This window comes from Podarcis tiliguerta (genome assembly GCF_965153285.1).
Source record: "Podarcis tiliguerta genome assembly, chromosome: 5".
Taxonomy (NCBI): domain Eukaryota; kingdom Metazoa; phylum Chordata; class Lepidosauria; order Squamata; family Lacertidae; genus Podarcis; species Podarcis tiliguerta.
This window is the reverse complement of record NC_139538.1, coordinates 41,445,730-41,470,160: the sequence shown is the minus strand read 5'-3', so window position 1 is coordinate 41,470,160 and position 24,431 is coordinate 41,445,730. Positions and strand designations below refer to the sequence as shown.

General features: G+C 44.7%; 1 protein-coding gene across 1 annotated transcript; it reads right to left on the bottom strand.

The window, feature by feature from the left end:
- Positions 1–1,970: 1,970 nt before the first annotated feature.
- On the bottom strand, positions 1,971–22,552 carry RRP12 (ribosomal RNA processing 12 homolog). The gene is made up of 34 exons (XM_083443786.1): positions 22,323–22,552; positions 21,453–21,688; positions 20,231–20,314; positions 19,270–19,346; positions 18,162–18,267; positions 17,591–17,707; positions 17,183–17,321; positions 16,907–17,034; positions 16,492–16,590; positions 16,189–16,280; positions 15,988–16,099; positions 15,344–15,444; positions 15,134–15,248; positions 14,703–14,845; positions 14,052–14,173; positions 13,405–13,469; positions 13,120–13,282; positions 12,715–12,869; positions 11,243–11,310; positions 10,737–10,830; positions 9,795–9,953; positions 9,573–9,653; positions 8,558–8,663; positions 7,498–7,605; positions 6,950–7,107; positions 6,490–6,581; positions 5,921–6,079; positions 5,567–5,739; positions 5,327–5,440; positions 4,361–4,410; positions 4,049–4,127; positions 3,372–3,439; positions 2,824–2,903; positions 1,971–2,437 (listed from the first exon to the last, which is right to left on the bottom strand). Exons 1-34 carry the CDS (start codon positions 22,459–22,461, stop codon positions 2,335–2,337), a joined length of 3,885 nt encoding a protein of 1,294 aa, XP_083299912.1. The 5' UTR covers positions 22,462–22,552; the 3' UTR covers positions 1,971–2,334.
- Positions 22,553–24,431: the final 1,879 nt, after the last annotated feature.

Below are 24,431 nucleotides of genomic sequence, written 5' to 3'. Positions count from 1 at the left end.
TGGCAAAAGGTCCACTTGTGTGTGAGCTCTCTGCCCTTCCAAGTTGGTAGGTGTCCTAATAAGGTTGCCAACTAACCATTAAAATAAGCAGGCCAGGACTGCTCTTGCGCCTTCCCTAGTAAGTCGAGACACAGAAATCAGCTGAGAAAGCACAGCTACAGGGACCAGTTCAACAAATTTGTATTTTACCTGAGTTACGGTCTTTCCCCCAAAAGCTGAACGTATTTTAAAACTCTGTGCAGTGCAAACCTATTGCTACTTGCGCTATAAAAAGGGATAGAGGTTCCCCGCCCCCAAGGTATTTACAACTGCACATCAGCTAGCAGTGTATTTGAAAAAATAACAAAATAGTACAAATTAATTTGATTTCAAATGCCTGGGGAAGGGAAAATTTGTCTTTGTTGAATGCATTTGCATAAGATGTAACTGTTAAATGGCAAAAAAAAAATACTATGTGCTGCTAGTCAAGGCCTACTGAAGACTCATCTTTTACCAAAATATTAGAATTAAAATAGTGTAAACTGATGTGCTTGTTTCTGTAATGCCAGTGTTAGTAGTTTTATATTTATAGTACAGTGGTACCTCGGGTTAAGAACTTAATTTGTTCTGGAGGTCCGTTCTTAACCTGAAACTCTTCTTAACCTGAGGTACCACTTTAGCTAATGGGACCGCCGTGGCGCGATTTCTGTTCTCATCCTGAAGCAAAGTTCTTAACCTGAAATACTATATCTGGGTTAGTGGAGTCTGTAACCTTAAGCATCTGTAAGCTGAAGCATCTGTAACCCGAGGTACCACCGTATAGCTTTTAGGATTAAGTCCTCATAAAATCATAGAATTATAGAGTTGGAAGGGACCCAGAGAATCATCTAGTTCAACCCCCTGCAATACAGAGATCTCAATTAAAGCATCCATTACAAGCATCTACAAAAGGAGGGATTCTCTCCTCAGCCCTCACACCAAATCTGCCTGGCTCTGCTTTGCTTTGAAAAATGTATTGTCTCAAATGAAATGTCACTGTTGCAAACTAGATATTAAATGGCAACCCCATCACTGACTCACATGCATCAAAACATAGTTCGGTGCATTATGGCTTTTGTAGATCTTGTCAACCTTTGAAATAAGAAAGGGTTGGGTATTATTGCTCTGGTCAGTGACTCATGAACTGCCATGCAAACTTTTGCTGAGGTTTTCCCCCCCTGACATCTGCCATGCGAGTGGCACGGTCCACCCCCAGCTTGTATTGACAGCTTGTAGATAAGGAGATAATGGCTCCTGTTGCTTTGTCCCTGCTGCTGCCAATCCAGCAGTTCGAAAGCATACCAGCTCAAGTAGATAAATAGGTACTGATGTGGCCACATGACTCGGAAAAACTGTCTTCGGACAAACGCTGGCTCTCTTGTCCCAAAAGAGATGAGCGTCTAATTCGACTGGACTCAACTGTCCAGGGGTCCTTTACCTTACCTTTACCTAATCAATGAAGGAAGTTAAGGATGCTCTGTGCTTGTTGATTAATAAGACTTGTGAGCAGCGGGGGGGGGGGGATTCTAACTCCCTGTGTGAAGGGGTATGTGTTGTTGCTGCCTGAGCAACTGGGACTGATTGCAGGAACTATGGCATGATTTTGCGTGTGTGGGGTGGACATTCTTCTCATTGTGGATTCACTGGCTCTGTCCCTGTGCATGTGTTGTGACTGGTACTCCTTGACTGGGATGTATGTAGCAAGAGAACATATAAAATGGGCACATGGAATTTGGTTCAGAATTTCTCATAGCTTTCTGTCTCTGACTATAATACTACTATTTTCTAATTTTCACAAGTACCAACCAGTCACTTTCCTCATAGAATAAATCCTGAAATGCAGAGAAATGTTAAACTTCCTAGAAAGTTTAGCATAGTTCCCAACAGCACAACTTTGTTGCTAGTTCTGGCACTTTTCAAGGCAGAAAAAGTAGACAGATGTGGACAGCAGCTTTTACACAACCAACTTCCATTGGTTACATTTATTGCTCAGAAGTTCATTACACTTCTCTCTCTTGCACAAAGTTCAAGGCTAGATGAAGCACACATAGTTGTGCAAAAAAACATGGCAGTAGCATCTGGTGAGAAGAGCCCTACTGCGTAGCTCCATAAATAGTAGAAGGGAGTCTGGGCTAGAATATACATCTTCACCCTTTTTTGGCTGAGTAAAGTATACACTGCAACTGTGTGGAATTAGTGATCTCATTCCACTTCCAAAGAGCAGCTCAGGTTGTGAGGTGGCAGCAACCAGATCCAGAGTCAGGTTGCCTTGACAGGAACTGCACCCCAGAGGAGTTTCGAGGGGATCTGTCTTCTTCAGACATGGGGCTGCTTCTTACGATGCCTCTTGCCTGCCTGGGCACCACGTTGGGCCCCCTTCATCAGGCCCTTATACTGTCCCTGAAGTTTTGCGTTTTTCCTGCCAGAAAGAGAGAGGAGAGATTAGAATGAGTACTGCCACAAGCACAGCAGGCACATGTGTAGTTCTCCCATGGAGGTTTTAGGTGCCCTGCTTCTGCAGCAAAAGCAGGCCTGGGATACCAGAAAAAGGAAGCTTCAAATCTGAAGAATATCTAGCAGAGTGATTGCGATAAGAGAACATAGCTGGTTTCAAGCACACACAACTCCATGGCAGCATTTTACAGATAGAGAGAAATCCTGAACAGTGACACTGAGGTGCATCGAGTTAAGTTCTACTCTTAGTAGACCTATTGAAATTAAGTGCCTAAGTTAGTCAAGGCCATTAATTTCAATGTGTCCAAGCAGAACTAACAATGCTCTCCCCACAGCATCCCCGTATCATACCTTCTGTTAAGTTTGGCTCTGTTCAGTGGGATGTAGGCATAAGGATCCAGGCGGCCCTTCTTGATATCACCTTTGCCTTTCTGTAGAAACAGAAGAGAATCAGTGCTTAGTGACTAGAAGCAAGACATGGAAAAATGAAGACTTCCACCAAAATAGGCATTCACGTCAGCTCTCACAACGTCTATCAATGCCTCACATTCAGATCAATTATTCAAAACCGGATCTAGCTTAGAGATACAGAGATTCGTCTTTAAAAGGGAGCCAGCCTGCAGTCCTGTGTTTATGGTGGGAGTTAATAGAATGCTGTGCTCTGTAGAAGACTGCCATAAGTAAGTCAAGGAAATTTCCTGGTAGGAGACAAGAAATCTTCAATGTTTGTACCAAGACATCTTTTAACATAATTTGATACTATGAATCTGTACTTGAGTTGCTTGGTAAGTCTAATAAACAAGGCTTCCTATGATGTGGAAAAAGTGGCTTTATACAAATAATCAACTTCTGGGAGTTATGACGGTGCCAGGTCCTAACTATTCACATCACAATCTTACCTTTGCCTTGTATGCTTGCCTAGGTGCTGCATTCTTGCCAATAGGCCGATGGATTCCAACACCTCCAGCTGTGAAGAACAAACAATAATGGAATAGTTTCTAGGCTTCTCTCAGCTGTACAAAAAGGTTTCTGCCCAGTCCACCACTGGATTGTAGGCTTCTTGTAGCCAACAATGCTTGAAGTTCAGCCAGCCTGTTTGAAACACTTCCCGCACCACATTATTGTGCTTCAGCAGCACAAGAAAGCATACTGCGGATGTGCTATCTGTGTTAAGGTTTAACTGAGAGAAAGACATAGCACTGGGTGGTTTTGTAGCATAAGCACAACACATTATCCCCTGTTTCAGAGGTTCAACTGGACTTGAGTAGAAGTTGGCCATAGTGTGAAACACTTTTCCAGCAGAGATTTGGCAGGTATCCTTGCTTTTGACTTTCAGGCATCTCTCATATGCCAGCAGGCCTATACAGCTGATTGAAATGATTATTTTGTACTCTTTTTAATGGTGTTTTATGTAAACATTTCATTGTATACCATCCTGAAATTTTCTGAGATGGTGGTATATAAATAATCTTAAGCAGCAGCATCTCATTCTCTTTCCCTTCCCTATTACAGGGACATGTATCCAATGTGATAAGGCAGTTAAGTCCACACCACCAGCCCAGAAAAAAGCACTTACCCTTATACTGTGGTTTTGCATCAGTGCCCAGTTCCTCATCATCTGCTTCTTCCCGGAATCTGCGCTTTTGAGCCTTTTTCTGCAACAGATTTCCAAGCATCAGCACTTGCTACATGAATTAGGCTTCTCACTAGGGTCCAAGGCCTTCTCCCTTTCCTGCATTATCTGCTTGGTAACAAGAACTGTATTTGACAGTCAAGCTCAGTTCCCCTTTGATTTCAGAAAGCAATTCACCTTGGCAACTGTGTGGGCCTTTAAAGAAAATGCTTGAAATTCCTATTTCCCCCCTCCTGCCCATGTCTCAGTACTTACATTTCGGATCCCGACTTCCTGCATAAGATCTGCCATCTCTTCATCCACTCCTGTAACAGAGAACAAAATTCAGCGTGAGAACAATACATAAAACATCTTTGTAAAATCTTTTGCATTTATAGTTAAAAGTATGCATTTCAGCTGTTCAATATGTTTTTACACATTGAAATGATAAAACTTTAATCAGAAGCAAACATCAAAGTGTTCACAGGAGCTTACTCCCAGAAGAGTATGGACAGGACTGCAATCATGCCACAAGCACACCAGAACACTCTTTGAAAAACTGCTAGTGCTTCATTTTTGTAATAATCCATACACATTTTGGTTGCTGTTTTTTATTACCAGGAAACAATGTAAGTTGGGTTAACATTTAACAGCTGGTAAGCCCTGAGCAACATATTTTAGATGTTCCCTAAGATATTTGGAGGAGGCGCTGCTGATTTGCGTTGCATCCTATGGCACTAACTCCATTTGTGATTACATGGAAGAGTGCTTTCTCTGTGGTGGCACCTACATTGTATTGTATGTTTTATTGGACTGCTTTATGTTTCCAGTAAATTATTGTATTATTACATTATAATTATTTAATTATTTTAATGGAAGGGCAGTATAAAAATAGTTTGAAGTAAATACATATTTAAGCACATTATAATTTTATGTGACAGTGAACAGTCTTAATTTGAAAGGGCTAAAAGTCTCAAAAGCCCTGGAGTGAATCACATGTTGAAAGTAAAACAAATAAATCACATGTTTACCAGCCTACATAAAGCCCAAGTTATCCAACTTCAAACAATTCCATCAAACAGTATCGGGATCATAAACGTATACAATATTGATACTATCATAGTGGAACTGGACTTCACAGCTGGTTAACATAAACTACTGCTTGGATACCAAGCCCAGTCATAGTTTGTAGACCACTGATGGCCAGTTTTCAGCTGAATACATTAGACTATCCACCAGTACCTTTAGCCCCTTCTTCTTCCTCCTCCTCCTCTTCACATATAATGAGACGGCCATCAGCTGATACCTTGAAGTCATGGCTGATTTTAGCAGCCTGGCCCGTGCCTGGTTTGGTAGCTGCATAAAAGAAGATCACAAAAGACTTACAAGGAGATAGGACAACCCCTTTATCTCAGCATAAATGATCTCCCACGTTCCCCAGACTGAAAAGGCAGATTGTGCCACTGTCAAACTGCTCCTTACCTAGAACCCTTTGGGCCACATTAGGGTCCAAGAAGTTGAGGGGCTCATCGCCTTCTCCCTCCTTAAGCCAGGCCTGGCTTTGTTGCCGTAGCACTTTCCTGGTTTCTTTTCCTTTGTGCTGCTTGATGTCATCTTCAAGATCAGAGTCCGAGTCTGCCAGGACCTCCTCCATACTGTAAACAAGAGGCAATGCAAGTAGTACTTACGGAGGGTGCAGAGGAACATAAAGAACACTTCACCTTCTAACGCACTTGCCATGGCAGACATCCCTCCTGCTCCAGCCTTAAAAAACTGTAGCTTTTAGGTTCAACAATGGCATGACATGAAGACAAAAGACCAGCACTACATCAATACCTCTCCCCCATGGGGCGCTGTGATGGTCCTCCTTCTTCTACAGAAGTGGCTGCTGCCCGTTTCACAGCTTGCCGCTTGCGGTTCCTTGCCTCAGCCTTGCGGATATTCAACAGCACCTTGCGATACGACTCAGGAAGCAAAGCCTGCAATGGCTCAAACCTGGGAAGTAAAGATGGAAGACCAGTGTCACAGAAATCAGTCTCTCACGTATCCTCCACTACCAGTCATAGAAGTCAGACAGACATTAGACCAGTGCTTAACCTGTGGCCTTCCAACTGTTGGAACTAAAATTCCAGTTAATCCCAGACCTTTGGCCATATTGGTTAGAGCTAATGTCAGCTGGAGTCCAGCAAGATCTGGACTACTATCAAGTGCTTGGTCATCACTCTCAAGGTTTTGTGTGCATGAAGCTGTATCCAAGATGGCACAGTTCAAGACAAGCACATCTAGGAAGCAAGAGCTTTGGAATGAGCAGTGTTTGAGCAATGTGATAGAGATCTTAGAACTTTTCATTCCTGTGCATCACAACACAGGATCTCCCCGGTCCTCCCTCTAACCCCAGAACTTACCCAAATTTGCGGATCATTTTGGAGAGGAGGTTTCGTAGCTTCATGCGGAAATGGCGTCTCATGTCATCTGTCAATCCTCCTATGGCTTCTAACTGTAAGCATAGCACAAGCTTTAGAATTTTGATGCCCCCCCAACCACACCTTGCATGAAATGAATTCCCTTGGTTCTCTCTCTCATGCATGTGTGCAAACCTGCCCCTCTCCCCGGGCTTCTACTGCTTCCCAACAGCACGAGAAGTGGGACAACACCTCACCAAAGCTGGGGAAAGAGCGAATCATTAATTCCAATATATACCCATGAACTCTTGAGTCAGGAACTAGACAAGACAACGGGCAGAAATAGGTTCCAACAATTCAGGCACCTTTCTGCGTCACTCCCTTTAAGTTACGCAAACTAAGCTACTCTTATTCTCAGAACCTTCCTTCCTACAGGCTGCCCTAGTGTATTCCCTTTTCTCACCATGGTCTCCAAGTGCCGACTCAACAGTGCCGTGTCCAGGAGCAAGAGTGCAACCTTGAGGAAGCCCAAAGCTGACTTGACGACATCCCGCGTCCGTGAGCCTACCATGAGGCAGACATGCTGCATGAGCTGCTCCAGGGCATCTGACCCAACGTGTTCTGCAGTAGAGTAAAGCTAATCTTAGACATACTTCAATTCTTCAGATTCTACTGAGAGCCAGACAACACAGGGCTCAGGTTACTTTCAGCAAGTTTTCTGCTCAGCAGCAACCCAGCACAGGCCTCACAGTGCTTACAACTGGTGTGGTGCTTGGAACCCCAAGGACACAGAGCTCTCTGCTCAGGATAGTGAATACAACCATTCATGTTACCCTTAGACATATTCATTAGCATGTCCATCCATGCAATAAGAGCAGTTCAAAGAGCAGTCTCCAAACTCTGTTTGTTGCCTCCCAACTTTTGGTGCCTGCCAATTGCAGGAGAATTCTGTACTAAACTACTGAGGCTATAAGCATTATCCAGCAAGATTTTGGCATTCGGATCTCTCACCTTTGAACTCAAAGAGCAAACGGGCAAGAGCGAGCACCGTGCAACTGATCATGGTGACTGAACCGGTCAAGCCCGCATAAACCAGGAGGAGATAACGCTGCATTCCATCTGGAGGGAATAAATGCTGGGGGTTATTTCACTGAAATTGCTAAAAGTAAGATACCAACTTTACTACACAGGTGGCATTGGGGCTGAAGAGGCTCCCCCAGAAAATGGCTACAATGATCCAGAAAACCCAGTGTGAATGAAAGGTTTTCAAAAGAGGAACCCAGGCACTATGGAGACAATGCTAACATCCAAGTCTCTGAGTAAGCTGGAATATCAGAGACCAAAAAGACAAGAGTACAAATATCAATAGTAGATAGGCAATATTGGGAAGGGAACAGGCAACATTTATAAAACACTGAATTAGGAAGGACAGAAAAGCCCCCATGGCTACTGAAAACCCTTCGTCTGAAAGCAGGAACCAATCTGAAATGTTAAATATGTTCTGCTTTATACAGCGCAAGGGTGGAAGACTGGGATATTCAAAGCCTCAGGCTAGGCTAAGTGAATCCTGCATTTCTTTAATTACTGTGGAACTTAATATCAGATGCCAAATTTAAAATTCTAGTACTTATGATTCAAGGATAATCTGAAAAATGTGTAGGAATTGTCTGATGAGATCTCTGAAACAGGAGAAAAAGGAGGATTTCTAGTAGTCAGGTGGTTAGACTTCAGTACCCTGCATAGATTGCCCTTTGCTAAACAGAATGACACACAAAAAAAATCAATATGTACAGATTTTCAGTTTGCACAAAGTTCATCCAGGTCTCAATTCAGCAATTAAATGCAAAATTTGGCAAAACTCAAAAGAGGTTATATGGACCAGTGATAAGAGGAGAGATGACTAAAATTACTGGAATAAATGAAGCAGAGAAGGAAAGCAATATAAGGTAGTCAAAAATAGAAGAAGTGTACATAGGAGCCAACACAGCTTTTGACAGAAAGACAGGGGGCACAGGGCAAAAAAGTCCATCTCTTTTTGGTAACAGCCCAATGTGGGCAAACCAGGACTCACCTTTTGTTGTGGGGCCAAAGCGCAGGAAAGCATGACCGATCTCTACAAGTAAGTTGTAAGCGTTCTTGCGGGCACCCACCGACACCTCCTTGGTGCAGAGTATGACCTAAATACAAAGGTACCTGTCATCACCCCATACCATCTCTGCCTCCCAGTTTTCAACATCACTGTATTATCAGCATCAGCTTTCAGAGAGAACTGAAATATAAGCCATTGGTCTAAAATGTATTACCAGATCAGAGCTCCAGCCAATCTATGACTTTCCCAAGCATAAAAACTACAGCCATCAAGTTGACCTATTTTTTTTAAACGTGTGACAACAGACAAAACACTTTCAGCAGTAGGGAACTTCTTGTTCTGAGGATTTCACAAAGGCAGTCTAATCCAGATTCAAGGAGGGAGAAAACATTTCTAGTTCGTTGCTTTTAAAAAAGAGAGTAAATCAGGTAAACCTGCAGATGGAGCACTGCAGAGCAGGCAGGTCAGAAACTGGCAGTAATTTCCAGCTGTCAGGGACTAAGACAAAACTGCATAAGCCCTGCCTGTCGGAGTAAGTGGGAGCAGCAACCCACTACAGGGTATCATCCTCCACAGATGGGAGAATATATTTATTCCCTCATCACAAGGTAGGAGAAGCAAAATTCCTAATTCTGAATTACAACAGCTTCTTCACAGCATGAGAACAAGATGTTTGTAATGCAAAAGAAACAAGGCAAGCAAGGAATGAGAGAGGGTTACCATGCTGCATAGCTACACTTGCCAAAGGGCTTGAGTTTGTTTGCAGCAGGTATGAGAGGAGAAAATTCTATTTATGGGCCAGAAAGATGTGGGGATGCAGAATATAGCGGAACTTGTACCATAACTTGACTCTGTTTGGAGATGAAAATTTAGTTCCATGCATGCTCCCACCTCTAGCCCCAGAAGTACTATTTCTCCCCATCTTCTACAGACACAAATGCCCACCTACTTTCCCCATTCCTTCAGCACCCTGCCTGCCACTCCCTTTTCTGCTCACCTCTGGCACCAGGGCAGTAACGAAGTCCTCATGCTCCACTGCGAGCTGTTTGACAACATGGAAGAGGCACTTCAAACGGGGCTGGGAACAAAGAATGGGAGTGTGGAGTTAGAGGCAGGCAGGGACAGCAATCTCTTATTTGTATCACCACCCGTGCTTCAGCACCCTACCCACTACAGGGGGGGAAGCAACAAGTGTCTTCTCCCCAGACACCTTCCTTACCCTCTTGGCAGGTGAAGTGGCACTGGGCAAAGAGCCTAGCAGGGCACTCTGTAGCTCCTCCAGATGACTTCTAACAAAGTTCTGACAGGCAGGCCTGTCAGAGGCACATATTTCCTCCAGCACCCGATAAGCCTTCTTCTGTATCCTGTGGTCTTTGTTCTAGGATGATTATACCAGACAAATTAGTTAGCAAAAACAAACTGCATGCACACAAGAACAGAGGCTCTCAGCCTGTACAATATGGAAGTTGGGGGAAGAGTATTCCAGAAACCAGGTAGAGGCCACATCTATAGAATCATAGAATTACAAAGTTAGAAGGGACCTGAGGACCATCTAGTCCCTTTTAGATGTTTTAGTTGCATAGGAGCTGAATATCTGCCAGAGGTTTCCATGTGGCTGAGAGACTGTTTAAATGTCACAAGCGTATGGAATGTGAGGGTCAATTACAAGAGTCTTTCGCACAGAATCAGCATCAGTTGGATCATCTGAACATTCTCCTTGCTACACAGAAAATGTTCAAGGATAAGCAGCTCCCACACAGCTGGGAAAACACCTAGAAAGTTACCCCTGTGGCCAAGAAGATGCAAAGATAGGCACTCAACATGAAACAAGGACCATAGGGTTGCCCAAAGCAGACAGCTAGGTTATTATCTGATTATGCCTGGCCAGGATAGCAATGGATCATAGACAAACATGCCCTACTGATTCCACACAACTTTGGGAGCAGAAGCCAAGTAATATGGATAAGGTCAAACAACTCTGCAGCCTCCTTCTGAACAGATTAAGACACTGTCTCCCTAAATGTAATAGCTAAACTGATTTTAAGGATGTCAATATGGCACTCTCAGGAAGAGCAGGGATCATGGTGGTCAAAGCTAGCAGGCCTGGAGCTTGCAATGTGCCACAGCATAAACTCCAACAGCCAACTGAAAGGCAGCTCACCTGTAAGGAGGACTGGATGGTGCTATAGAGATCATGCAGAGATGGCTCATCTGCGTAAGGGGCCATGGCTACAACAAGGTCCAACACAGAAAGCCTGAAACAGGGAAGGCACAGTTAGCAAGTGTGAACACAAAAGCTAATCTTTAGGACTCTGCTTCTCCCTGGGAATAGTACAAAGCCAACTACCTATTAGTGCAAACCTACCAGATTCCACAATTACTAGGGCCAGGAATGGAAAAGCCATGTGCATCCCACTCCCTCTGCCTTCTCTGACTTGCAGGGAGAGGGGAGCACCTGGGAGGACAGAGGAAAAAAATCAGGCCTCCAATGAGGTGCTCTGGAGCTTAACAGGAGTGGGACAGAGAGGGGCTTACTCCACAGACAGATGAAAACAATACTGATTTACATAGGCCTATGTAACAGAAAAGTGGGTAGCACAACCCATCTGAGGATACTCTTCTCCACTGTATGGAAAAAGATGGATCCAAACTCTGGAGTGTCCTTACCTAGTGAACTCTGAACTATCAGAGCTGGTCAGTTTCTCACTAGCTTTCTCTAGGAAAGCATGCACCATCTGCAATAGAGATAAAGAGAGTGTCATCCCCAGATCTTCCCTTTTGCACCACACATACATTGTTTTATTTGTATGCTACCTTTTCATAGTTCAAACCATGTGCAAGGCAGCTCACAACATGGGAAAACGCATCATCATCATCATCATAATAAATCATAATAAAATATTTAGAAGGATACCAAAAAAATCAGTATCAATAACAGTAGCACCCTGCCCCAACAAAAACCACTAAACTGAGCAGTTTTTGTAGGTGTCATCAGTTAGGCCACCATTCTCCAAGGCCTGATGGGAAAAGGCCTGCCCTCCCATGTTTGAGACCCATCCAGCTACAGACACCTCCCCCTCTCTCTCCTAGCACTGGCAGAACTTAGAGATGTGACCAGCTTGTATCCAGTTGGTCTGAAGCAAGCAGAAGTGCAACCATATTAGATCTGACAAGGCCTAAGAGAACTCCGCTATAAAACTTCCTGCGTGAACACTTCAGGGTGAAACAGTATTTTGACTTGTGCTTTTGGAAGCCATACTAGCAAACACTGCAGTCTTTCAGTTCCCTGCTATGACCTTGAAGAGCGAACATTCCAAAGCGGCAGATGAGAAGCCTTTCTAGCAAAGGGCTTTTCATTTTGAGCTGATAGTGTTCTCCACATCCACCCATGTGCTTTTATATTAATATGTGGGACTTACAACAGAAAAGGAAAATGTCTTTTGTGTATAGACAGTTGCCCATCGATCCATCCTGTTTTATCACTACAAAAATATATTAATTATATTAAGAAGCTAAAATAAGGAGAATGGCCCTTGTCTGAGGTCCAGCTTTGAGGACCTTCTGGTAGTCCCCTCCCTGCAAGAAGTGAAGTTGCAGGGAACCAGCAGAGGGCCTTCTTGGTAGTGGTCCCAGCCCTGTGGAATACCCTCTCCTCAGATGTCAAGGAAATAAACAACTACTTGACTTTTAGAAGACATTTGAAAGCAGCCCAGTATAGGGAAGTTTTTAAGGATTGATGTTTTACTGTGGTTTTGTTGGAAGCTGTCCAGAGTGGATGGGGCACCCCAGTCAGATGGGCAGCATACAAATTATTATTATTATTATTATTATTATTATTATTATTATTATTATTATTATTATTCCTAGCAATGCTGTTCACTTATAGAGCTGGCCCACATGAGGTGATTGATATTGCTATTACAATCTGTTACTCACCCTTCATTCCAAGGACCCGGGGCAGGTTACAACAATTAAAACACAATATTAAATAAAGTTTAAAATAAGCCCTGAAAATCAAGTCTTGAGAATTTGGAAGCTAGTAACCCTGCTGGCTTCCCACTTTCTAGAGGAAAGATAGAATGACAAAGCAAGTGGTGATGATCTCAGAAGTCTGGTCTTGTTCACAGAGCTTTGCTCACCCCTGGCTCCGTCACAGTCAAGTAGGCCCTTATAGTGTCCAACACAGAACGCCGCTGTACAGGGCTTTCGCTGGCACCACCCTCCTGGCTATAGGCATTGAATAGAATGGGCAGGAAGTTCTTTGCAAAACGCCCAACTTCAGCACGCTCGGCCTCTGCAAAGAGAAGCAAACAAACATAGAGATTGGAGAGAAAGAAAGAAAGAAAGAAAGAAAGAAAGAAAGATGCTGGTGAAGCATGCTTCAAAATGTTGGAATCGACAGAAGACTCCTGCCAGGCACTCTACCCCTTTTTCTCCACTCTTGCATCCTCAGCAAGAAGCAGAACTAGTCCAGAAACAGCTCCAGCCACAGTGACTTGGCTAGAGTAAATTGAGCAAGGGTCACTTCCACAGACAGATCTTACCTGTTTGACAGCCTTTGTTAATTAGCCTGCGCAAAGCTTGGCACACAACAAGCCGCAGATCAGGACGATCGCTAATGGCCATGCCCAAAGTACGTGCCAGTCCTTTGAAGGAGGATACCACATCGGTAGGCTGGCTACAAAAAGCAGGCAGAAGGGTCCAGATCTGAAAGACAGAGAAAGGAGCATTGTTACGAACCACAATTACACTCCAAACCTTATAAACACAGGGTCCCAGTCCTAGATGCAGAAAACACGCAAAGCAAAACTGTTGGGGTGCTGCCTCACCTGCCACTGCAGTGTATCGTAGATCTTGGCTTCTAATTGCCGTTTAGCCTCGTCAAGCTCTGTGGCTGGAGAAAGGTAAGAGAGAGGTCTGTGACTGTAGCTTAGTATATATGAAGAAGTTAACCTAAGGGGAAAATCAATGCACTCTGCCTGTAGGACACCTGGAGTTTGCACATTATATAAAATCTCATGAAATTAACAGGCAACTGCTGTCATGATGCACTCCATACAATATATTTGTGCAGATCTAACCCGTATCCAAAGCCACAATTGGTGCAGACCCAAAGGATGAATTTCTGCTTGCTGAATGCAAACAGTACTGGTATGCAACAATAGACTATAACTAAATCCCAAGACGGAAACTTCAAATGTGGAGCTTTAACATCTGTATTTTTTTCACTCTGTATGCCCAAATACCCCAAATCTGGTACTTGCTGAAGGGTAGGGGAAATCTCATTAGAAGCTGGATTTTGTTTTGGGATGTCTGGTATGGTAGATTTTCTGATGGATTCTCCAGGCGGAATGTACCACAGCTCTACTGCAATCTTAAACCCTAGAGATGGAGCTGTTGTCGTGCTCTTTTAAGGTCCAACACTCAGGTCTGCTGTTACGTGCTCATGGTCTTGCCCATCTACATTGTCGGTTACCTCTGTGTTTTAGAGTGGCAGCCAGTGGCAGGAAGTAACTGGAGAAGAAGGCAAGGGGTGCATCTCGGATACTGTCTCGGAGTACAGGAAGGAGCCAGCTACGGGGGAAATCCAGTGTCTCCCTTGTGGAGGAAGCAGAAGAGAGAACAAATGACAAAATTAAGAGGATTGGAGAAGCAATGTACCTGGATATGTTGGATTTTGGTGCCAATGTGCCTTTGCGAGTACTTTCAGCTACAACAATGCCATAAGATAGTGGAGGTGTGAAAGCCCCAAGTAGTAAACACCCAGCTCAGCCAACAATCCTGTCCAAGAATTTCTGGTCTTGGAGTATCCAACTAAATGGCAAAGGCAGATTCAAATGCAATTTTGCTAACCCCTTCTAAAGAAGAGTTTGCAACATGCAACAGTATTCCTAATTAATGGAAGAGTATGGGATCCCAACTATTCTTTTCATATGAACCCTGATGCAGATGTCCATTCAGACAGTCACATTTCTATCCTATTCAGGTGGTAGCGAAATCCGATTTGAATCTGCCTATGGCCACTGTTAGGATAGGGTGTTGAACTAGATGGCTTGATCCAGCTGGGCTTGTCTTATGGGAAGGTATAGAAACATCAGAAACCCAGAAAGGCAGAGATTATACTCACTCTGTGCCATCAATATCTAGGGGCACAGCCTGTAGAACCACCTCGGGGCCCATAGTAGTCACTGCAGCCCCTAGAGTCTGGTCGAGCAGCACAGTGTGAGGAAAGTGTGGGGAGCCACGCAGGTCAGCTAAGGACTGTAAGCACTGCAGAAAAAGGAAAACGAAAGAGAGCATCACACAAGTAAGCATGTGTTATAAATCAGCCTACCCTCTTATAATGACTCCTATCACTGACTTCTTTATATCCACTGTATAACACACATTTATGCATCCACGAATCTCCAGCTCACGATCCTAAGAGCTCTAGAAAAGTTTAGCAACAATGCATCTCAGAAGTTTGCGGGGCCTCAGTGTCCAAATGTTCTTTTGCCATGGGGATCCCTTCTTGTCTCTTGTGGAATCAGGGCTCAGTCAACACAGAAACTCCTTTACCTTACACATGGCGAGATGGCACTGATGCCCACACACTTCAAAGAAAGTCTTCAGAACCTGCAACACGGAGGCCCATGCCGCATGGAATCGGTATGTCAAGCCCTCTTCCACTGCCCTGCAAGGAGAAAAGCAAATAGCTATTCAACACACAGCCTTTCAAAACCAGTATTTTGACCTCTTTCCCTCAACCCACTGGGCCACTTCTGCTACCTGAACATCTTGCAGATGTGAGCAGCCGGTCCAGAGGGGGTGGCAGAGGAAACCAGCCCCAGCTCTGCCATGTGGGGGGCCACGCATTCATTGAGCAAGACCTACAACAAGAGACAAACACACACAGAGCTTTAGTACTAGCCCACTCTCCTTACAGCAGGGGTGGGCAAAGTCCAGCATGTGTCCCAGTTGGGCCCACAAGGCAGTTTTCCTCAAACCATGCCCTCTTACCCACATGGTGACATAGATGCCAAACAATCAGGAGCATTAAAGTGCTCCAGTTATTCCTTGCCAAGAGAAACTTGTGCTGCCAGCTGACTGGCTATACAGCAAGCTTGCAGTGATGGACTGTGCTAAGGAGTTCCCCACCAGCACAGCCGATGCCTGCTTTAAGCAGGCTTTCGGTGAGTGCCAATCAGTGCTTGCAGCAAGATGGCTGTAGGTCCAAGTATCCTGTTACATCACGGGGTTGAACTGAAGCTGGCAATGCAAAAGTTCTCTGTAGGTGTCTATTCACAAAGAGGACTTTTGGGGAGAGTGGGGCTGCTTACTTTCACTGAAATGCCAAACAAATCTTTATTTCAGCAGCACACAATTCTTGACAGCCCTACATGGTACACGTGGGAGTAAAGATGGGACAGTACCTTTAGGGTTTGAGCAGCAGCAGCCGCCACCTGTGTGTGAGGAGAAAGGAAGCAGTTCATTGCCGCACTGAAGAGGCGGGAAAGGTGAGCCCAGCACAGATCCCACTGCAGCCTAGAGAATGGAGAGACCTTCTGTTATGGACCAGCTGGGGAGTAGACCCAACACCACCCATCCATCTTCCCCACTGCTCTCCTCCTTACTTTGCCAGATTGACATGTGCCCGCTCCATGACAGATAGCCAGGCCAGCAGAGGCTGCAGGTCATTTTCACTGGGTAAATAGTCATATAGGGCCTGGTAAAGCAGAATAGATAGCGTTATTGGTTGTTTACTGAATCTGCATTGTTTTAAAGTTGTATTGATACTAGCTCGTGAACTGCTTTGAGAAGGGTTTCTGCCTTGAAAAGTAGGATATATATGTACCAAAAGGAATAACTAAATATTTGAGCCCCCAGGGCTGGTTATGCACCTCCCACTCATCTAGTCTGACTCTTACAGTACTCACCATGATGATCTGGGCATTGAGTTCAGCTGGCAGGCAGGATGGGGGCGGCTGGGCAACGAAGAGGCTGTGGAAAGCTTTCATAGCACATGCTGTCACTAGCTGGGGGGTGGAGAGGAGATGTGTAAAAATAAGTTCTTTTAAAAGCACCAGATACATTGGCTCCCCCACAAAAGCCAGTGTGCCAAATATGGTAACGGAGTGTCGCTCCTAAAGTGACAGGGCAATTATTTCCCATCCTCAAGAGGGACTTTAGGTACATCGGTAATTCATACCAAGCCCCCACTGGTAACAAAGAAAGACTATTCATGCTTTCATTCTTACTGAAGCATGTTGGCTCTCCCCACTGGGCGGTGTGGCATCCCCAGAGCAGAGGCAGCGCCACAGAGCCACTGTTAACCAACAGAAGAGAGCTCACCACATGACTGAGGGTCATAACTCGAAGGAGGGTCTCACAGCAAGATTTGACAGATGGGGCAGGCAGGCAGGGCAGCAAGTCACGCAGCAGAGTGAGTACATGAAGAGTGGTTGTGGCCTCTTTGGCACCTGGAAAACCAAACAGGTCTAGCACTGCTACCTTCTCCAACACAGTCTATTATTATAAAACTCACAGCCCACCCTTCAGGGAGATCTGTCCCAGAGCAGCTTGCAAATATTAATAAAACACAACTCATGAATCTCCTGTCTCCAATACCTCCAGCTTTCTCAATCTCTTGCACGCAGAACTTCGCAGCAGAAGATGCAGCTGGGTGATGCGAGGGAGCACCATCCCCAAAGAGGAATTCGCTACCTCTCAGGATGGAGCAAACACCATGCTGAGCAGCCTTGCGAACCTGCAACCGAGGAAAGGGGAGGGAGAGAGGGTGGTGAGCTGGGCTGTTTACTTCATGCCCAACTCCAAGCAGTTACATACTGGAAATGAGCTACATCTCTTATTACACTTTATTGTTAGCCCCCATGGGCATTCCACATGGAAAGGTGGGACATACATTTAACAGACGAAACAAAAGCGAAAGTTACTGTGGCAGCGTTGGGGTGCATGCTGCCAAGTGCAGTGAAACTGACTGGTTTGTGCTGAGCAGGGTAGGTGATGTGAACTCACCTTGGGCTTGACATGGACAGTAAAGCTCAGAATGCCATGAAAAACTTGCATCGTCACAGGGTAATTCCAAGCTACTAGGTTCTGTCTTCGCAGCAATGTAGCTAGGCAGGAGAGCACCTGAAAGGAGACAGATTAAGGATGGACATATAGAGTGCTATCACTATGCCAAGAAACATCCTTGAATATACGAGTGAGCCCTTAAGCCAGGGGTTCAGTTTTAAATTTCTGATGCATCTGACACCACTACCTACGCCCTTTATCTTTGAGCCTATCAACAGGATTCATTCAACCCAGCACTGCTCCACACACCTTGCTTGTGGGGGTGGTGGGGTGAGAAGCAATAAACCAAGAAGCTATGCAGAATGGCCACTGACTCCTGGACATGCATTTTTTATTTATTTATATTTCATTTCTGCATTATTTCCCATGAAGCATCTCAAAGGGATTTCACAATACAATCACAAGGGCACATCGCACTACATAAAGGATTCCATTAATCACAACAGCTGCCTACACCCAACATCCAGATGTCCCTCCTGCCCCACAGTTAGTCCTCTCCTGAAACACTTACCCAGCGCAGGGCCGAGGTGGAGTCTCCACAGGCTTGGGAGCCTAAGATCCCCATAAAGGCCTTTGATGTATCAGAGAACTTCTTGATCAGCACAGGACCTGGTACCCTATTTGGGAGTTAAGAGAGAGGAGGAGGCATCAATGTTAGGCAGAAACAATAGCAAGTACAGTCGTACCTTGGAAGTCAAACGGAATCCATTACAGAAGTCTGTTCAACTTCCAAAATGTTCGGAAACCAAAGTGCGGCTTCTGATTGGCTGCAGGAAGCTCCTGCAGCCAATTGGAAGCCACGGAATCCCGGAATGTTTGAAAACCAGAACACTCACTTCCGGGTTTCAATCATTCAGGAGCCAATTTGTTCGGGAGCCAAGGCATTCAAGATCCAAGGTATGACTATATTCCACGACCCTTTGCTTCCAAGGAACTTTACTCTCTTGCAGCTAGGCTTAGTTTGGTAGCACCCTATACTTCTAATCTCCCAGTCCATGAATCACCCACTCTGTTTCAAAAGACAAGAGAGTCACCAAAGGCCCAGACCAGCTCTTGCACTTCATCACTTGCACAGTTATCCATTGTCAAGTGTAAGAGCAACAACATCCACACTTGGGTCATGGTGGGCAATTCTGGTCATCTTATCTAAACAGAGATATAGTGAAGTGGTAAATGTACACAGAAGTGCTTGAGTGATGAGGGTTGCAGAAAAGATACCAGAAAATGAATGTCTAATAGATTCAAGATTTTTTTATCATTAAGGACAGTTTAAAAGGTCAGGGACAAAAAATTGCTAGGGGACTTTTATTTCAGTAACACATCATATTAATGTGTTAATCAATTAAAAAGCAACAGCAACACAAAGTGGAAGGATATTTATCTTGGGGACTCATTGCCAAAATACAAGAAAAAAGAGGTCAAGAGTGTAAATGGATTCACAACAGGGCCCAACGCATTCAATAGCTACATCCAGGTCAGCCTTTGTCCGGGAAATAGTCAATATAGCACTGAAGGTTATGCTTGCATCCTCAATTGTTCTAATCCTTTTCTAAAGCATCCTGACATGGGCCACTGTACTTCTGGTCCAGAAGTACTTCTCTCATGTTCTTAGAACTCACCTCTTCAACACCAGATTCAGCAGGTAAGCAACAGCAGCCAGGGACTCTGGAGATTCCACAGCTTCCAGAGTGGTCATCTGAGGAGACATAGTGTGGTGCAGGAAGTAATCAGAAAGGATGCTAGACTCCCTGGGATTGCATCTTGAAGTCTAAAGGAGCACCTTTAGGTTATTGGTTTGTTTTTGCTCTTATTATGTTTGTATTATGTACTTTGTGGTTTTATTCTGTATTTTTACGCTATGAACCACCCTGAGATCTTCAGATGAAGGGCAGTATCCAAATTTAATTAAATAATAATAATGGCAACAACAACCTGGTCATGTGACAATCTTCCCCCACCTCACATATTGTTATGATAAAATGCTGGATATGCTGCAAGGAGCACCCAATCATAGCACGCCGCCACCACTATATAAATGTCAGAAATATAGACAAGGGCTGTGTTGTGGGGCTCAGTTGTTATCAAGAGTTCATTGGCTCCCTCTGCAGTTGCTACCATGGGTGGGCTATGGATACACCATTTTGCAATTTTCTTAGTGGTTTGTTTCCCTGTTCCCTAGGCTGAGTGCATATCAAGTGGAGCCTTATCTCACCACCATCACTCCAGCTGGTGTATGGAATTGTTTCATCCAGTAGAATTGGTGTTGGTTGTGCTTACCGAATTTTATGTAAGCCTCCCTGGAAATTTTCCTTGAAGGGCAAGATGTAAACATAGTAATAAAATAAGTAAGTAAAAAGCATGAAGGAAAGCAAGATAAACTGTTCATGCAAATGCTACAAGGTTTTGCCATTACTTCCTGTCTGCTATTTGCCTTATGACGATCAAGTCTGTTTGTTTATTGGGATTATTGATGAGTACTGCGATCACAGCAGTTGTTGGTAACCACACTCAACTGTACATATGTGACCTGAAACCTCCAGGTAGCTCCTGCCTGCCTCATTTCACAGTACTGGTACTTACCAATGCACCAAAATACTCTGTCTCACTCTCTACGCCACCCTGTGCTCGGATCACCTCGGTGACAGCAGCCAATACTGCACATATCTATCAAAGAATCCAAATGTGAGAGTTCAGATTAATGCCTACCTAATTAATTTAACATTCCCTCACAACATGCCACCCCAACGCCTACATGTAAGTATTGTTGTCCATCCCTATGAATGCTTCCTGGAGAGACTGAAAACTCCACCACTGATTACTGGTCAGCATGATTTCAACACAGATAAGCAAACAGCTGGAAGAGCAGACCAGCTATCTATAACCACTGTGCTGGGCTCTTGAGCTGACATGAGAGTAGGAGGGTTGTGTCTGAACTAGAGATCCAGGGAGATGAGTGGTAGATTGACATTCATTTCACTTGCTCCTTCAATCTGGAGATGGAGGCACAATGCCCACTTTTCTCATTCTTGCAATCTAAAGTATGAATTCAAGTTCTGCTTTAAATTTCCAAAATGGCATAGCAATTCTTTCTCCATTTCCCTCAGAACAATGAAGGCATCAAAGTGCCCCCAATATGTAGCAAGGAGCCAGTGGATTCATAATGTGCCTCTAGGGTCCATCTCCTACATTATTACCAGACAGCCATTAATTACAAACTGTTCAATCCTAAATAACAAATATAGTGCACACAGTTCTCAGTTATGAATGGAGAGAGGCAGACTGGCAACTCTTATGAATATGATTACAGTGGTACCTTGGGTTAAGAACTTAATTCATTCCGGAGGTCCTTCTTAACCTGAGGTACCACTTTAGCTAATGGGGCCTCCCACTGCCGCCGCGGTGCAATTTTTATTCTCATCCTGAAGAAAAGTTCTTAACCTGAGGTACTATTTCTGGGTTAGCAGAGTCTGTAACCTGAAGCGTTTGTAACCCGAGGTACCACTGTATCTTGTAGCTTTAGGGCAGTTAACAATGAGCTAACAACATAACTGCTGCTTGTGTGACACACTGTCAGTTGACTGCTGTAACTTCTTTTAGTTTATCACTTTGGTTGCTTGGTATCCACTTTTCTGCATTCCTTCTAATGTATTGTTTACCCACTTTCTTCTCTGCTGGCCTCTCTTCCACTCCATCTCCTCTTACAGTCAAAAACTGACTTTTTCCTCTGCATGCTCTCCCCCAATATTCTATGCCCCTCCCTTTCACTGCCCTTGTGACTTCTGAGGAGTTGGCATTCAATTACCTCCTTGTGAGCCGCAGAGTTGGACTCCCAGAAACGCTGCACTTTACTGAAGGTGAGGCTGGTGCAGTCACTCAGTCCACTCAGGAAGGTGGCTGAAGATTTGTGGGTCTTAGCAGTTTCGGCATTGTCATCCTCCTCCATGCGCAGCTGACTCCCATCCCGTGAGGCAGGCAGGGGTCCTGATGACTGCAGTTCATTGTGCAGTTTCAGAGCATCCACAGTCAGGTTACTGTTTTCTGTAAGGGAAAGACAAACCTTCAATCAACACTGGGGAGGGAACACACTTCATAACGGATTGCTATGAGGTTTCTGTCCATATAAGGCCTACCAAGAGAGTCGCAAATGACAAGCCAAGTTGTTTCCAGGCAATCCAGAAAGGAGATTAATCCACAACAGGCTGGCCACGGCTTTAGATAGCTACTAACTGGCTTGGTATCAAAGTTTGCACAAGTATCCTTCCACAACTATTATTCCAACTTAACCATCAATGAACAAGCACTACAGATAGCGGTACTCCACCCATAGCAACTAGGGTGGCTGCGGAAAATGAAATGTCACACTTAATAGGAGAAAATATATACTTCTTGTCTTTTGTATTGTGCTATGGGGCACATAAGATGCTGACACCAGCTATATCACACAGGGTGGGTACAGGAATTCATTCAGCTCGGAAAGTTCCACGGTTTTAACGTTCAATAACGTAGGATAACTAAACAAAGTACATTTCTCCGGGTGAAGAATGCTTTTCTTCAACCCCATGATGCTATAGGCCCTCGTAACAGATTTCTCTCTCTCTGAAGCCCTTCTATTCCGATCCCCCCTCCTTCTATAAGTGCTTCCTATTCCCCCACTTATCCTGGCCGCACATACCGGATCGGGGAGCGAGCAAGCGACCCCGGGCAGCCAGGCGGTAGCGTCTCCCCTCCGGGTTACTGTCGCTGCTATGCCCCTTGCGCCAGCGCTTGAGTTTACTGGCAGAGCCGGAGCGCAACTTGCCCGAACGCCCCATTCTGAACGGCGCAGGCCACGAGAAACCCCACGTGCGGCTCCTCAGTTCCGCCTTGTTTTCCAAGCACTTCCGGTTATCCGCCTCCGTGCGGAGAATCAACTTCCGCTTTCCCTCCAACGTTTTCCGCCGCTATCCAAAGAGGTAAAGGGAAAAAAATACAACATCCACTTCCGACCCCGTTAATAACCCTCCATATGCGACGAAAGGGTAGTGGGCGTAAAAGGCCGGGAGTAGAATCTTAATGCTGCAACAAGTCGTTGACTCACTAGATGAGTCTGTTTGTCTGTTATGGCAGCAGAAGGTGTTTTCTTTTTTTAAAAAAAGGTGGTTAAATTGTTCACGAGCGTGGTGAGGATTGATAGCAAAAAGTAGATATAAAGCGGATTTCGAACTTGTTTTTTTTTTAATTAACTAAGAGTTAAGAACTAGTGTTTCATGCCATACTCGTTGATCCCATTCCTTCTTGACAATTATTCGCAGAAAGGCATGGGTTCCAACTCCATCTCTGCCCCGTATTGGTGTATTGACTACAAACTCCCAAATTTAGAATCCCCTCCATACCAGGGACAACGTTTTGCAATCGTTTTGCAGAGTTTTTCAGCACAAACCCCCGAACTGAGAAATTGATACATCAAACCGGGGGTCACGGATATCACTCCCAAACCCAATGTTGTTCGATGCTCTCCAAACCAGTGCCAAAGTTTTGCAGTTGTTTTGCAGCAGAAACCCCAAGCTTTGCAGCACTTCCCGATAAGCACAGTAAGAGATACACCAAAATGTGGTTTCTAGTTAACAGCACTCAAAATCCCACCTTGTCCAATTTACTCCAAATGGATAGTTTGATGTATCTGTTTCACAGTTTGGGCGATGTGGCAAAATGCCTAAATAATTTAAGCACCGGTTTGGAGGGGATCCCAAGTTTTGGGGTTCATGGTTAATGAAGCTAGATGTAGCACTCAAAAGTGCTACATTTTGTTTTCAAGAGCAAGGCTGGTGGGAAATATACCACTTTGTCTTGTATGAAAATTGGGTAACCAGGAGGCACAGTGCCTTAGGCAGCATTGATTAGTGTCAGCACTGTGACCAGGTGCCTTGGAGGCCATTTATGGAAGAGTGTGCCTTTGGGGGTAAACTCAAACCATTGGAGAGTTACAGCACCTGCTGTGTATGTAGATACCAATACAGGAAATACCGTATTTTTTGCTCTATAACACGCACCAGACCATAACACGCACCAGACCATAACACGCACATAGTTTTTAGAGGAGGAAAACAAGAAAAAAAATATTCTAAACGAAATAGTGGATGTATGATTTTTGTGGCTCATGCTGTGGCCACAGACATGTGATCTGACGGTGAGTTTGGGGTAGCCCAATGCAAAAATCCTGAGGATCCATGTGGATCCATGCTTTGTAACTACATTTTTGCACCACTGCGGCCCCAGGCAACAGTGGGTGCGTGATTTTTTTGGTGCAAGCTGTAGCCATGGACATGCTATGTGATCTGATGGTGAATTTGGGGTGACCCAGTGCAAAACTCCTGAGGATCCATGTGGATCCGTGCTTTGTAACCACATTTCAAGTGGGGAGGGAAGGAAAAGCACTCAAGGAACAAGGAGCACGCGTGGGGTGTGTGGAGAAAGGATGCTGCTAATAATGCAGAAGAGGGGTATAAGAGCAGAAGGCTCCTCTCCTCTCCTGATTTGCTCCTTTAAAGAAAGCAGGCTCTGCTTCTCTCCCACCTCCCCAGCTTAGCGAGCTGAAAAACTTTGCTGCTATTTAGCGAGCTGAGTGGGGTGGAGAGAGGGACAGAGAGCCTGCTTGCTTTAAAGGAGCCAACTGGACAGGAGCCGCTTACACTCATGTAAGCGGCTCCTCTCCTCTCCTGCTTTGCTCCTTTAAAGCAAGCAGGCTTTCTGTCCCTCGCTCTTCTCCCGCTTTGCTGTTTCAAAGCAAGCCACGGAGGAGGGA